The sequence below is a fragment of the Scyliorhinus canicula genome, chromosome 16 (genome assembly GCF_902713615.1).
Source record: "Scyliorhinus canicula chromosome 16, sScyCan1.1, whole genome shotgun sequence".
NCBI lineage: Eukaryota > Metazoa > Chordata > Chondrichthyes > Carcharhiniformes > Scyliorhinidae > Scyliorhinus > Scyliorhinus canicula.
Window position 1 is genome coordinate 50,851,434 of NC_052161.1, and position 15,317 is coordinate 50,866,750.

At 49.7% G+C, this 15,317-nt stretch overlaps 1 protein-coding gene across 2 annotated transcripts in view; it reads left to right on the forward strand.

Moving 5' to 3' along the window:
• Nucleotides 1-15,317, forward strand: part of LOC119951080 (adhesion G protein-coupled receptor A3-like) — a 664,838-nt gene that overhangs the window by 619,890 nt on the left and 29,631 nt on the right. For both annotated transcript variants that reach the window (XM_038774125.1, XM_038774126.1), the window contains exon 17: nt 13,293-13,438. In XM_038774125.1, coding sequence (XP_038630053.1) covers nt 13,293-13,438 — 146 coding nt within the window. The remainder of the gene's footprint in view (nt 1-13,292; nt 13,439-15,317) is intronic.

Here is a 15,317-nt window from a genome sequence, read left to right on the forward strand (position 1 = left end):
GTATTGTTACTAGTGTGGGGTCCTGACATGCCTGTATGCCTGCAATCACAGTGGAAGATCTGTGATACCCAGGAGGATTGCTTGTACTTGCACTCCAGAACTACGGATCCTGGACATAGAATTAGTGAATGGTTGTATGCTGAAAATTTCATTGTAAAAGGTTTCACTATCGCTTTCCACCTCAGGTGGTACACATCTTTAAAATCTGCAGTGACAGAACATTGGCACTTTCTCCTCTGTCAGACTTGGCCAATAATAAATAGTTACCAACTTTCTTTGAACAGGTTCTTTGAATCTTGGCAAACAGGTCAGATACTGTGATAGCATCGACGTTTTCCAGAAGAATGATAGTGTGAAGCATGTGCATATATACATACCGATTAGGAGCAGCACTGTGCCACTTGGCCATTCAAGCCTGCTCTGCCATTCAGTAAGACCATGCTGACCTGATTGTAACCTCAACTCCACTGTCCCCTAATAACCCTTCTGCCCCTTATTAATCAAGAATCTATCTCGCTCTGCCTTAAAAGATTCTGCTCCACTGCCTTTTGAGGAAGAAAGGTCCAAAGGCTCACAGTCCTCTTAGTGAAAAAGATTCTACTCATCTCCATTTTTCTAAACAGTGACCCCGAGTTCTCGATTCTTCCACAAGAGAAAACATCCTTTCCACATCCACCTGTTAATACTACTCAGGATCTTAAAGTTTTCAATCTTACTCTTCTAAACACCAGTGGATACAAGTCTAACCTGGCCATCCTTTACTCAAAAGGCAACCCGCCTTTTCCTGGTAATAGCGGAGTAAAACCTCTTTGAACTGCTTCTGATGCATTTACACACTTTCTAAAGTAAGGAGACCAATACAGTACATAGTAGTCTCAGTCTGAGGATACAAAGTAGACTATTTCAGGCAGAGATTAGGTGCAATTTCTTCAGCCAGAGAGTGGCGAGCCTGCGCAATTCATTACCACAGAAAGTAGTTGAGGCCAGAACACTGGGGTCGGAATTTTCCGAGCCTCCGCGCCAAAATCCCGATTGGCACGGGGGCGGAGAATGGGTGTTGATGCCGAAAAACCGGCGTGTCGCCGATCTGCGATTCTCCTGCCAGTTGTCCCCGGAGAAGTACCCCGAATCGCGCGCATGCGCGCGGTCTACGCGGTGCGGGTAGAGAGCCATTGACAGATGGCTCTGTCATCTGCAGAGCCCCTGCAGTGATTCTCTGACGACAACTGGCCGAGTTCCCGACAGCGTGTTTCTAACCACGTTTTGCCTGTCAGGAACTGCCGGAGGCGGCTGCGGAGTCAGCCTGCAGCCGCCCTGGTGGAGGGCAGAGAGATCCTTAACCGGGGGGGGGGGGGGGGGGGGGGGGGGGGGGGGGGGGGGGGGGCATTCAAGAAGCTTAACACCATCCAGGACAAAGCAGCCTGCTTGATTGGCATCCCTTCCACAAATATTTCATCCCTCCACCACTGACGAACAGTGGCAGCCATGTGTACCATATGCAAGATGTACTGCAAGAACTCAGCAAGGTTACTTAGACAGCACCTTCCAAACATACAACCACTACCATATAGAAGGACAAGAACAGCATATAGCTGAGAACACCATCACCCGCATGTTCCCTTTCAAGTCACTCATCATCCTGACTTAGAAATATATCATCGTTCCTTCACTGTCACTGGGTCAAAATCCTGAAATTTCCTCCCGAGCAGCACTGTGGTGTGCCTACACCTCAGTGACTTAAGGCCGCTGCTCACCACGACCTTCTGAAGGGTAACTAGGGATGGACAATAAATGCTGGCCTAACCCACCTGCACCCTGTAAATTAATAAAATTTAAAAAATTCAGTCCTTACTTTCGCCAAGTTAAGAATATTTTTGTTACTTTACTTGTTTTCTCATTTTCATACTCTTGTTTCCTTTAAGCGAGACGTTTACTTTGAGAGGATTCTGGCTAACTTTTCTGACTGTCAAGAGATAATGAGGAAAGAACTGATCTGGACAGTGCTGATTGACTTTTCTTTGCCTAGTGTCTTTGGGTAATATGTTATTCATTATTTGACTATGATCACAACAGAACACCAATTTCAGGCACAGTTAGACTATTGGTCTATCTAGCTGAGCCATCCTATTCCCTCAAGCATTCCTTAATGCAGTTATATATTTAATAGGACTGAATCCTGTTTTCTGACAGTAACTGTCCAGAGCCATTTTTGAACTTGTTCATCCCTTCTTGCTCCACCACTTTCAGGGTTAATCTGTTCATGTTTATCACCCTTCTACTGATTGTTTTTCTGAGTTTCCTATTTTCCCATCCAAAGTCCTTATTCTGACAGCTTACTTTATTTAAAATGCTGTGTCAGTAACATGGTCACAAGGCTGACATTGTCAGTTGGTTGAGACTAACCCGCCGAGACTGCGGCCTAAAATTCACGGTTCATTATGGTCTGGCTGGGAGGCCAGGGGGCTGGTAATCTGCTGTAGGAAGGCAGCAGGAGGAGAAGCTGACATCTTCCCCTCCACCGCCATGGCAGTTTGCCAGCAGTGAGTGGGCACCTCAGTAGCAAGGCCATCCTCCCAGCGGTGATTTAAACAACTATTCTCATTTAGGCCCAGGGGGGCAGCACGGTGGCCTAGTGGTTAGCACAACCGCCTCACGGCGCTGAGGTCCCAGGTTCGATCCCGGCTCTGGGTCACTGTCCGTGTGGAGTTCCCCGTGTCTGCGTGGGTTTCGCCCCCACAACCCAAAAATGTGCAGAGTAGGTGGATTGGCCACGCTAAATTGCCCCTTAATTGGAAAAAATAATTGGGTAATCTAAATTTATATAAAAATAAAAAAATAAAAATTTAGGCCCAGGCCTATCTCCTCTGGCCATGGCACCAAACTCCAGTTTGTCTTCTGCCCACCGATCCCTGCCTGCCCCAGAATCCAATATCAGGGGCGGGATTCTCCGACCTCCTCGCCAGGTTGGAGAATCGCCGGGGGCCGGTGTCAATCCCGCCCCCGTCGTGTCCCAAATTCTCCGGCACCGGAGATTCTGCGGGGGCGGGAATCGTGCCGGTCGGCGGGCCCCCCCCCCCGGCGATTCTCCGGCCCGTGATGGGCCGAAGTCCCTCAGCTGTCATGCTTCTCCCGCCGGCGTGGATCTCACCACCTACCTTACCGGCGGGACCAGGCGGCGCGAGCGGGTTCCGGGGTCCTGGGGGGGGGGCACGGGGCGATCTGGCCACGGGGGGTGCCCCCACGGTGGCCTGGCCCGCGATCGGGGCCCACCGATCGGCGGGCGGGCCTGTGCCATGGGGGCACTCTTTTCCTTCTGCCTTCGCCATGGTCTTCACAATGGCGGAGGCGGAAGTGACCCCCTCCCCTGCGCATGCGCGGGGATGACGTCAGCAGCCGCTGACGCTCCGGCGCACGCGTGGACTTCCGCCGGCCGGCGAAGTCCCTTCGGCCCCGGCTGGCGATGTGCCAAAGGCCGTTCCCGCCAGCCGGCAGAGTGGGAACCACTCCGGCGTGGGCCTTGCCCCTCAATGTTAGGGCTTGGCCCCTAAAGGAGTGGAGACTTCCACACCTTTAGGGCGGCCCCGACGCCGGAGTGGTTCACGCCATTCCATCACGGCGGGACCCCCTACCCCGCTGGGTAAGGGAGAATCTCGGCCCAGAGGAGTTACGTTTTTAACTCTCATCTTGTTGTGAGCTAACCTTTTATAACAAAAAAATGCAAAGGACACAAGTACTGTAAATCAATCGAAGGGGGCACGGGAAACACATACTGACACAGGAAGCTACGAAAGGAAACAGTCGAGACAAGAACTCGCAGTCAGAGAGAAGCAGAGTACCAGCAAGGAACTGGATTCAATCTTTTTAAAAATAAATTTAGAGTACCCAGTTATTGTTTTTTTCCAATTAAGGGGCAATTTAGCTTGGCCAATCCACCTTACCTGCACATCTTTGGGTTTTGGGGGTGAAACACACGTAGACATGGGGAGAATGTGCAAACTCTACATGGACAGTGACCCAGGGCTGGGATTCAAACCCGGGTCCTCAGCGCCGCAGTCCCAGTGCTAACCACTGTGCCACATGCCACTCTGACTGGATGCAATCTGAGGCATAAAGAAGACACACACTAAATGATAAGCATTAGGCAATAGGCACCATTACAGGAAGGGACACTCAAGCTTTATATTTATACTAATTTGAGCATGAACAGTGCCAAAGAAGGCCAACAGATTTGAAAAATATTGACAGGGGTTTTGTGTTCCTGTTGGTAGTGGGCATGAATGGTCATGGGAGTGCAAAATATCGTGATTGGCCCAAAGTGCGATTTATGCTGGTGGGAATTCCCGTTTGGAATGTGCCCCGCCAATAGCATAACGGGAATCCTTCCAGCCGTTGGGCGAAGGGTGTTGGGATGGGGGGAGCAGGGCGAGGAAGTGTCCCTTGAGGAAGGTTGTGTTGTGAGAGGGGTTCTTTATTTTGTTTTATTGGGGTGCCTTTTTTGATCTTTTGAAACCCAAGTTGTTGGTGCTGCAGGTTCAGCCCTGCCAGCGTTACATCGTGGGATCCGCGTTGAGGCTGGCGACCTGCACGCCATTTTCCTTCCACTTGCTGCTGCCACTCTTCTGAAAAATGGGAAAATTCCAACCCACTAAATACAATAATGGCCTCCAAAATACTCTTCTATCAACACGCTCTTCAACCTTTATCTTCATGGCTCTAACACAGAAGGTTGACCGTGCATTTTTTAGTTGTAAAGTTGACAGGTGTACGAGAATTATTAAAAAGAAGAAATCGGTTTCATTAATTGGGACTGGCCTGGAGGAATGCAGGCATAACTTTCAAGGTCACAAATATCAAAGTAATTTTGCTGAAACTGATGCACTAAGCTTATCAACTTCTCCAATACATTGACTGCATAATGATCACGAACGGAACAGTTTGCAATGCAAATCACATAGTCAGACTTTTACACACACAGCTCCCTTTCCCATACTGCATTCACTCTGTATATTGCAATCTCAGACATCTCAGACAAATTTGCTAACTGCCAAAATGTCAACATACAAATTCTCGTATTTATTTGTACATATTGCCTCCAGAAATATTTCCTAAATCTCAGTAATTGCTGTTTTTATGTTAACAAGATTCTGCAAATGCAATTCAAGCAATCTCCTAACAAAATGAAAAATCTTTTAAGTAACAATGCCCCAGGAAAATACACACTTCCACATGCTTGTACAAACTTTGGATATGATGCTGCATTCCTCAAAAAGGACTCAATGACTGCTACCAAACACAATGGGAATGATATTCCCGAAAAATGACTCGGTGTCATATCGGGCGGGAATCATGGGGTGAATCCCGCCGGGTGGACTGGTGTGATCCAGATCGCAATCGAGCCACATTTAGTGTAAAACATGATCCCCATATGAATCACGCCGAGCCAGAGATCCCAGGGGTCTTATTCGCCTGACGCGGGGCTCAGCTGTCAACGACCAACAAGCTGCATTTAAACCAGTGTTTCTCAAACTTTTACCCGGGACCAACCCGCCATCCATAAGGACCTACGCCGGCCGACCTTCGCAACCCACAGCAGCTGACCTTAGCGACCCACCCCAGCTGACCTTTCCGACCCATGCCAGCCGACCTTCGTGACCCATGCTGCCCAGCTTTCATGACCCGCCATTTCCACTTACCTTTAATATGACAGCCTGCTTGGCATTCAATGTTACATTCCTGCTCAGGGCTTCAACAGATGATTTAATTTCTCACTGTATACATTGAAATAATTTAAGAGGTTTGTCCTCAAACTCGCCATGCTTAGTCTTCAAGTACCTTTGAAGTTTTGAGGGTTTTAGGGCGCGATTCTCCGCTCCCCACGTCGCGTGGGAGAATCGCGGGAGGGTCTCCCGACAAATTTCACGACCCCCCCCCCCGCGATTCTCCTCTCTCTCTCTCCCCCCCCCCCCCCCCCCCCCCCCCCCCCCCCCCCCCCCCCCCCCCCGCTCAGAAGAATCGGCGCTCGCCGTTTTTCATGGCGACCGGCGATTCTCCGACCCGGATGGGCCGAGCGGCCTGCCTGGCAACCACACCTGGTTGCTGCCGTCATGAAACGGGTGTGGAGATGCACATTTGGGGCTTGTAGAGGGCCTGGTGGGGAATGAGCACCACGACTGTGCTCGGGAGGGGACAGGCCCGCGAACGGTGCCCACCGATCGTCGGGCCGGCGTTTCAATCGGACGCACTATTTCCCCTCCGCTGCCCCAGAAGATCAAGCGGGGCGGCAGAGGGGAAAGACGGCCACCACGCATGCGCGGGTTCGAGCTGTCAGCCGTCGTGACGTCAGCCACACATGTGCGGGTTGGAGCCGGCCAACCTGTGCATGTGCGGCTGACGTCATTAGGCGCGCCGGCCACGTCATTCTCCGCGCGACGCACCCACGGCCGAGAGTTACGGAGCGCCGCTCCTAGCCCCGCTGGGAGGGGAGAATAGGGGGCGAGAAGCGGCCTCCGAGGCCGTCGTGAAACTCGGCCGAGTTCACGACGGCCCTCCCGATTTTTCCCGGGAGCGGAGAATTCCGCCCTTAATCTTTCATTTGCCAGTACTTCCCTGCATATAATGCACATGAGCTTTGCATCCTGACTTGCATTGGCACAATTAATAATCCCATACCTCAAGAAATCATCTTTATACTGCTTTGTTCCCAATTTCAGCTTCTTCTTCATGGATTGTTCAACAGAGGCACTGGAGCTCAAACCAGCACTGCTAACAGCTACAAAATGGAGGAATCTCTCTCGTGCCCAGAGCACGTGATGTCAGTGTATGGGGCGTGTGACCTGCTCCCTGCTGCCGCTTCTGGAGAGAAGACTTCATCGATACTTTAAACGAATCTGCTCCTGGGTCAGCGCGCTGATGTCAGGAAGAGGCGGTCTGCCTCGCTGGGCTCCGGGTCTGCGTACTACTGACGTGGCACACATGCAGAGGATGGCCAGCATTCTGAAAGAGCGTCGCGGCTGGCATTTTTAAAAGTTGCTCGCAGTTGCTTGGGCACTTTTCCCCATGATCGGATCGCTGCAACCAATGACCCCGCGGGTCATGAACCCAATTTGGAAACTGTCCCTCAGCACTCGCTCCGATTTAAGCCAGGAGATCTGCTCCTCGATTTCGGTATTCAGACCTGGCTAGACTTCTGGACACTGTGGAGGAGAGGCGGGGCACCCTGTACCCTCCAGGGGGTAGGAGACCCCAGAGCACTGTGACAAATCCTGCCTGGGAAGCAGTAGCACCTGCAGTTAGTGCCTGCAGCATATCAAGGAGGACAGGCGGCCAATGTAGGAAGAAGATGAATGACCTCCTATGAGCTGCAAGGGTAAGTTACCACCCTTCTCCGCCTGGCATTACTCCCGCCTGGCACCGCTGGGTTCCTCCGCCTTCTAATCCACTGGCTGCCACCTCGCACTCGGCCAACAACCGTCCTCCCTAATTGTTCCTCAAAACCCCCATGATGCGTCATCACAACTCCTTTATGTCTAGAAGCAGTGCCCACACATGCTACCTGCTATCGACCTGGTCCGCCGGGCATGAGGCTCATAACGTCCTCTTTCTGTCCTCGCAGGAGAAGCCCATCAGAGAAAGAGGGAGTTGGCGGGGGGGGGGGGGGGGGGGGGGTCCCGTGTTGTGTCCTCACCCAATGAGGAAAGGGCTCTGGAGTTTGCTGGAGTGGCCGAGGAGCGAGCAGTGGCCAAAAGCGAGGCTGGCCTATGCCAGAGAAGTGAGGGTCCAGATGAGCTGTCTGAAGTGAGTTATTGATGTCCCAAACCCTGGTCCTCCCCTTTCACTGAACCCATGTCCCTTGCCTTGCAGGCTCACCATCTAATGAACTAATGAGGCCAGCCATCCAGATTCATGCATCCCCACCCCTCCCACTTTCCTCCCCGATACCCAAGAGACCACATCGGAGGAGAGTTCCGAGGAGAACACCAACAATGCATCACAACTATCACCCGCACCTTCCACCTGTGCAGAGACACACACAACTCGGTGGGTGAGATTAGCAGACAGATTTTGGGGCCACTATCTAGTGAGCACCGCACAGCAGCTGATGCACATCAGATGGAGGCAGGAAATTCCAAGAGAAACAGCATTGAGTGGTCTGCTGGATCCCAGGACTCAGCTGGGCCCCAGCCAGATTCCGAGCCCTCAGACAAGGTTCTCCCTGAGCTGCTAGAGATGCTAAGCCAGAGCCGTGAGATGCAAGAGAGGGTGTCAGCAACATTCCTGCAACTGCAAGGCCGATTGGAGGAGTCCCAAAGGCTTCAGGCGCAGAAGATGGTGCTGGAATTACACGACACCCAGGCTGACTCAGCTGATCCAGCTGCCCCTCTCTCCCATGGAGTGACCCAGGAGCCCATGAGCACCCCAAGGGAGGAGGAAGTGCTGGAGCCCATCCAAGGAGCTTCCGCCAAGAAGACTCAAGCGGTCTCTAATTCTCCTGACTTCCCCCCCACACCACCATCACCACTCCCCCTCCCCCACTCTTGGCACTGGTGCATCTCAAGGGCAGCAACCAGAACAGGGTAGCATGGCGACAGCTGTGACATTGGTAAGGCGGCCGGGGACCCTTCAGCTCCAGGCCCTCTAGAGGAAAACCGCCAAGGAAATCACAGGGCGCAGCAGGCGGCCTTCACCTCTGATATGCATCTTGGGGACATAACGAGACATAACACTAGACCATGGAAGATTAAGAAGTTATAGGAGCACTGATTCGGCACTGGTGAGGTCAGTAATCATAGTTAGGGAATAAATAACTGTTGCATGAAATGTTCACAATTAAAATGTGTCACACCTGAAACTTGCAATGCCTCTGTCATTTAAAGCTTTACAACAGGGTGGCTCTCTCTCCCCATCTGGACTCACTTCCTGCTACAGGACCCCCAAGAGACGCAACCAGTGGGACCCCATGAAACACAATGACGGACACCCTGGAACGCAATTCCCACACTGGACACAGGCGTGTCTCCCGTCACTCCCAACTGTGGTCCAAAATGAAGTCCCCACGACACACATTCACCATGAGGATGGGAGTCGATGTGCTGTCAGCAGAAAGATTGGAGATGACTTAATCAGAACCTGAGGATCACCACAGCCTTCCTCACAGCGAGTGGACATCACCCTTCTGACTTGTAGAGTGATGCACTGACAGTGCCAACACAGGCCCATCACCCTGGTGTGCTGTCACACCTCTTGGAGGGTTAAGGTGGAACTGGGTGATTGGGGAAGGGGTGAATTGGGGGAAATTGAGCTGATGGACACAGGCCCCCCTGTCATGTGAATTTGGAGGCTATGAGGGCCTCCCTGGCCCTCCTGGAATGTCACTCACTTGTTGCCTGTTCTCCATCCTTTGGGACCTCCTCCACATACGAGGCCGCATGTTCCTCCTCCGCCTCCTCCAGCATGTCGCCTCGCTGCTGTGCCAGGTTGTAGAGCACACTGCAGACCACAACAAAGCGGGGACCCTCTGGAGGCTGTACTGCAGTCCATACCAGAGCAGTCCAGTGAGTGAAGCCACATTTTCCAGCAACTCAATGTTCAATGACAGCATGGGTGGCAACGTGGGCCTCATTGTAACCAGACTCTACCTAGACCCGGGGATCCTGACGATAGTGGCGAATCCTGAGTCCTGGGCATCTAGCTGGGCATGGCCCAGGCCGAGATTGATACAGTTTGATGTCCGGATACACAGAGCATCTATCCCGGCTGCAACTATGGGCTTCCGACTGTGAGACGTCACACAGGTCCCAAGCCTTGGAAAGACCAAGTGGTGCAGAAATTCAGGGCAGTTGTGACCTTCATGCCTAGCAGAAGCGGGTGTCCCCCTCCTCAACGGTGTGCCTGATGTACAGGTATATGGCGCAGGTGCCACACTGTCTCCCTGGTAAGATGCGGTCTTCTGTGGCACATAGTATCTGTCAGCTCATTGAAGAACCAATGAGGCCTGTACACCCCAGTTAACTATCAGTGTACCCTTCTGGCACTCTCTGAGATTTAACAGAGTCAACGAGGGGAGATACAACTATGCACAGTTGACACCCAATCTTGGACAACCCGAGATATTATTGCTGTCATGCCATCACACTCAAGGCACCTGGGCTTCCAGAGCTTGCACTGTGCCTTTAAGCCTGACTATCTGATGTACCATCAATTGAACGTGAGATGAGTTGCTGTACAAAAGTATGGCTTTAATCAGCTAGATGTTAGCCCTGCGGTCGATTACAGTATATGGACGACCGCCGGGTGTACTGGGTATTTATACCCCGCCCTGGAGGCGGGGTTAACTCAGCCTCTCGACCAATCGGGGAGCCGTCACATGACTGGTCTCAACCAACCGGTCGAGAGGCACATGACCGACCAGGGCCAATGGTAAGCCGGTGTTCTGCACCAATGGCAGGCAGCCATGCTAATCATACCACCACACTATGCCTGATTCAAAGCCCCCTCGCCCTTTACATGACTGTCCTACCTTCTCTCAGAATGACATCAGCGAGCCATTTGTGCTGGCAACCTACACACTCACTCCTGCCCAGATCAGAAGCCCAGCGGCCCAGGCCACTGGCAGCAATATCAAGGAGATCATGCTCAGCTCTCTTCCACTCATCCTTTGGCTGCAAGAGAGTTGTCACTGATGAACCCCTTGCTCATACAATATGAGTATTGCCAGCTGCCTCTATGGTGCTGATGCACCTGTAGTGCAGGCCTGCTGTTCAAGCATCAAAGGTTGCACGACATCCAGTCTCAAAGGATTTCGCTCAGACAGGGCACCTGATCTTTCGAGGGGCACTTCAGAGTTCAGGGACCATCAAGTGCCATCACAAGTAATCCCTCCTGTGAGATAACCTTCATCTGTCAAGACAGAGGCTTTTCACAGTCAGCGGAGTGTGAAATGGAATGTAAACAATCAAGTACAAAAGGTATAAAACAAGGCATACTGCAACATTGAAGCCACAGAGCCTATTGAAACTTCATGGGGGCTGAAATGCACTTTCAATAAGCAAGAATAAAGGGGAAATTTCAAGGGAGCTAAAATTAATTTTGTTCTTGCTTGTTTAATGGGGACACTTCCAGAGGGGTAAAATGGACTTTAAACTGGCTAGTACAAAGGGAAACTTCAAGGGGGGTAAAATGAACATTCAAGAGACAAGCTGTAGCATGGCTCTGTCCTGTGAGAGTTTTGTAGGACAGGCTGCAACTGTGGTTTGCCCTGTTATGGGTGTTCACAAGATATAAAGATGGCTTCAATGCTTCACATACTCAAATCCCCCCAAGCTCAAGGGCAGCCCCCCGACCTGGGTCCCTCCACCCCCCCCCCCCACAACTCCCAGCCCCCTTAAAGGACCCCCCTCCCCGTCCACAGCACCTGGCCAGCAGCTATGGTGCCCTTGAGCTGCATGCAGGTAGGTGGTGAGGGCTACTCAACTTATTGCTCCCCCTCAGAGTCCATGGTGCCTTGTCCGTGCTTTTGTACAACAGCACTGAATGATGCCTGCATGGCCTCCCACTGGCAGGTGTGGTGACTCCCAGGCTGCCACTGCATTCGACTTTAATTTCGCTAATGGGATTAAAATGAATGTACCGTATATACTCGCGTATCATGCGACTTTTGAAGACCTAAATTGTAACCTAAAGTTGGGGGGTCGCATGATACACGAGATACAAAATTCGCGGGTGCTTTACTTGCTGTTTTTTCTGATGGGAAGATGTTCAGCCACTTGACGTTTCCATTCATAAAAACATGAATGGAAACGTCAAGTGGCTGAACATCTTCCCATCAGAATGCTGTGGTCAAAATCTGAAGAGTAGTATTCACAGAATTCGCGGGTGTTTTACTTGCCGTTTTTATGAATGGAAACGTCAAGTGGCAGAACGACGCTAGTAAAGCCAGCTAGAAAGCTGTTCGATTCGCGAACAGCTTTCACAACAGAATCCACTCTGCAGAATCCACAGACAATGATACCATTTGGAAGTTTTAGTTTGGGCATTAATTTCCAAAAAAGTGACTCGCATGATACACGAGATATAGCATAAAATCATGTTTTGGGGACGAAAATTTAGGGGTCGCATGATACGCGAGATCGCATGATACGCGAGTATATACGGTAAATGAATTGTGATCAGGTTCTTGCCCTTTCTGAGAAATATTCTGATCCTGCCAGCTGGAGGGAACCGGCAGAATGGCAAACTTTTTGGCGCCTGGTACAAATCACATTTTGAGGCTCCGCTATTCTCCCAACTTAGTGGGATTGTTGCAAGATGGCCAGAGAATCATTCCCACTGGCTCTGAAAGTGCCCAAGGTGTCCAAGATGTTGTGCTGGGATCATGCCCTTCAAGACTGACCCTGCTGGAGTTTTTGGGATCAGTGAGAGAACAGTTCATCTGCGGGGGAGTTGGCAGCTAGTTGGATCACAAGTGAGCGTCACAGATTCCACTCAATTAGAAACTCCAGCTACGCCACCCTCTGTGGACAGCACTTATCCCCTCATGAGAGCACCCTTAACCAGGTAGTTAGTAATAGAATTTGTTTTTAATTAGTTTATTGGCCGCCTTCTGGAAGCTACCACACTTTGTCAGGCTGAGCGATCAGGCTTCCAGATATAGGCTGACGAAACGCCATGTCATTGGTATTGTGAGGGGTGGGAGAAGCTTTGTCTCTTTAAAAAGCTGAGTGGGAAAGCCAATATTTGAGTCAAACTCAATACATTCGGATCCCTACCACCTTCTCGTGCTTCATGGATTTCCAGCCATGGCCCAGCAGGCGTATGGAGAAATAGCCACGTACATTTAGACCCGGTCACAATAAAGAACGGCTGTGAACTTTTCCCAAATATGTTTACAAAACCACTTTTTTTAACGCATTCTGAAGTTGAACGAATGGGAGAGATGGTGAGGAACTGATCTATTCACTATGTGATTGTTATGAATAATAAGAAACAAGTCTTATTTCGATATTTGCCTATTTGAATTATACATGGGGATTTATTCCAATTGTGCCCTCTGAGCAATGCACAAGATATGCAATCTCTTCTCATGAGATTTCTTATAAATGAAAGCCAGCAGCAACAGCTTCTCATTCTAATATCCTCTAGTTACTAGGAGAACAAGAATTTTATAATGTGCAGTCACTCCACAGAGGTTTTTTTATTGTATGACAAAGTCATTTATATTCATTAAACTAATTACAAATACCAATGATGGTTTTCTCTGTTTCTGCTTGTTTAATGCAGATACCTTTATATTTTAGGTCGGGATTGTTTTGCACTATTCCACCCTATCTACAATCTTCTGGATTTGTGTAACTGCCAGGAATATTTACAAGCAAGTGACAAGAAAGGTCCCTCAGTACCATGATGCTGACCAACCACCACAGTCCCAGCAACCCATGCTGCGGTAAGGATTAAGAACATCAGGTCCTTCTAAGAATCAGTAGCATGTTATTTGTTTTGGTGATGAACAGTAGAATGTAAAGGCAGTTAACGGACAATTTGAGGTCTGAGACGCATTTGCTGAGAAGGGTTTTGTTCCATTTCTGTCTGCGTGTTTTCACCCTGCTTTTATTTTAACAATTTCTCTCCATCTATGTGGTCCCCTCCACACTGCGCACCACCCTCAATAGAGAGGGTGAAATACCAACATATTGTGCGAGTACTCATCATTTTTAATATTGTGTTGCATAAGGGACATCCAAGATGAAGGGCATGATGAATTTCAATCAGGGTTAGTGGGAAAAGGGTAATTATACCAGTGTGTGGAAGAGGAGTGACTAGAGGTGGAAGCATAGTTGGGGGGAAATGTGGGCAGGGTAGGGAGGGACGTGTCTGAGGAAAAAAGGAAATGAGGAGGTAGGGAGAGAGGAAAAGCAGTAAGGGAAATAAAAGAGTAATGAGGGGAGGAGAAGCAAGAACGGGAGAAGGAAAATGAGTGAATCGTGGGAAATGGAGGAAACAGTGAGATCCAGTGAGAGGGCAGGGCGGGCACAGGGTAAAGGGAGACAAATAGAAAAAATACATGGGGGTCAGAGGGAAAATGCAGTCATTGGGGTGGAGTAAGGGTGAGAGGGGAGGGGTGTGGTATTCATGGGGCAAGGAATTGGCAGCCTGCAATTTGGTTGGAAGAGGAATTGCAGCCAGCAAGGAAATGTATACCAATGGGATCTTGACGTGAGTGGGTAAACACAATTTATGACTCAATGCTCGGAATCGAAATCCTTGCTTGTGTTGAAATGGGGCTGGGTGGCTTCTAATTCACAGGATTGAGGTGGGGGTAATTTCTTATCAGATGGGAGAAGGGTTTTTTGGGCTTTGTTTTTCATTTCTTTCCCACGAGTTTTGCACAGTTACGCTCTTCTTCAAGATTCCAGTTCTAATATTACTCCAGGAGTCTCTTCACTTTCTTTATGGAGGGTGGGGCTTGGGAGATAAAATGTGCTCAGTTATGTCCTGCTGTTTCTCATTCAGTCTCTTTGCAAACATGAATGTCTATTGTTTTAGAAGATCCATCAGTGTTCACTTCTCGGGCTTTATTGGTGCAACTCTGATTGCACCCTGGCCCCCTCAGAGTGTCAGTTTGCTCCACCATTTTACAATGTGCCCCATGGGGTTTACTTGCATATGCTTGCTGATTAATTGGTTTACTTTATGTTTCAATTCTAAAAGGATCAGTGGATTACAATCACTAAAGCTGATTTATAGCCCGACCAGTAGTGGCTGGCATTACTAGCCGCTGCCACAAATGCTATTCTGTTTGAGAGATGCATATCTGGATGAGTCCAAGTTGGCAGCTGTGCTGTCACCTAACATTAGCTGGAGCCCCATTTGTTTCACTTTGTTACATAACAGCACCGCTTTGGAACTCTGCCTCCACTCAACATTTTTAAGGTGTAGCTGCAACGTTAAATTCCATTGGATATAGACTTTGGCTCAGATAGAAAGCAGACGCTTGAAGCAAATGACTATAACACATAATGCAAAGGTCACCCCTTTGTAATTATCTTGAAAATCAACAGCCACAAAGCGGTGAGTGTACTTTCGGTAATGTTGTGGCAATTGACCAGATTCGATGGTAAGATGAAGAACATATAACATAATATGAAACACATTTTGCCAGGCTTTAGGATACCGTCTTTCCCCTTTTGCTAAATTTGAGGACTTTCTTCTGTTCCTCTGCACTTCCTAATTTTCTCATGTTCAAAGTTACTGGGGAATTTTAAAAATCTTTTATTCTTGGTGTGAAGCAAAATGGTTCCCAGTGGAGAAGCTTGGGGAAAATA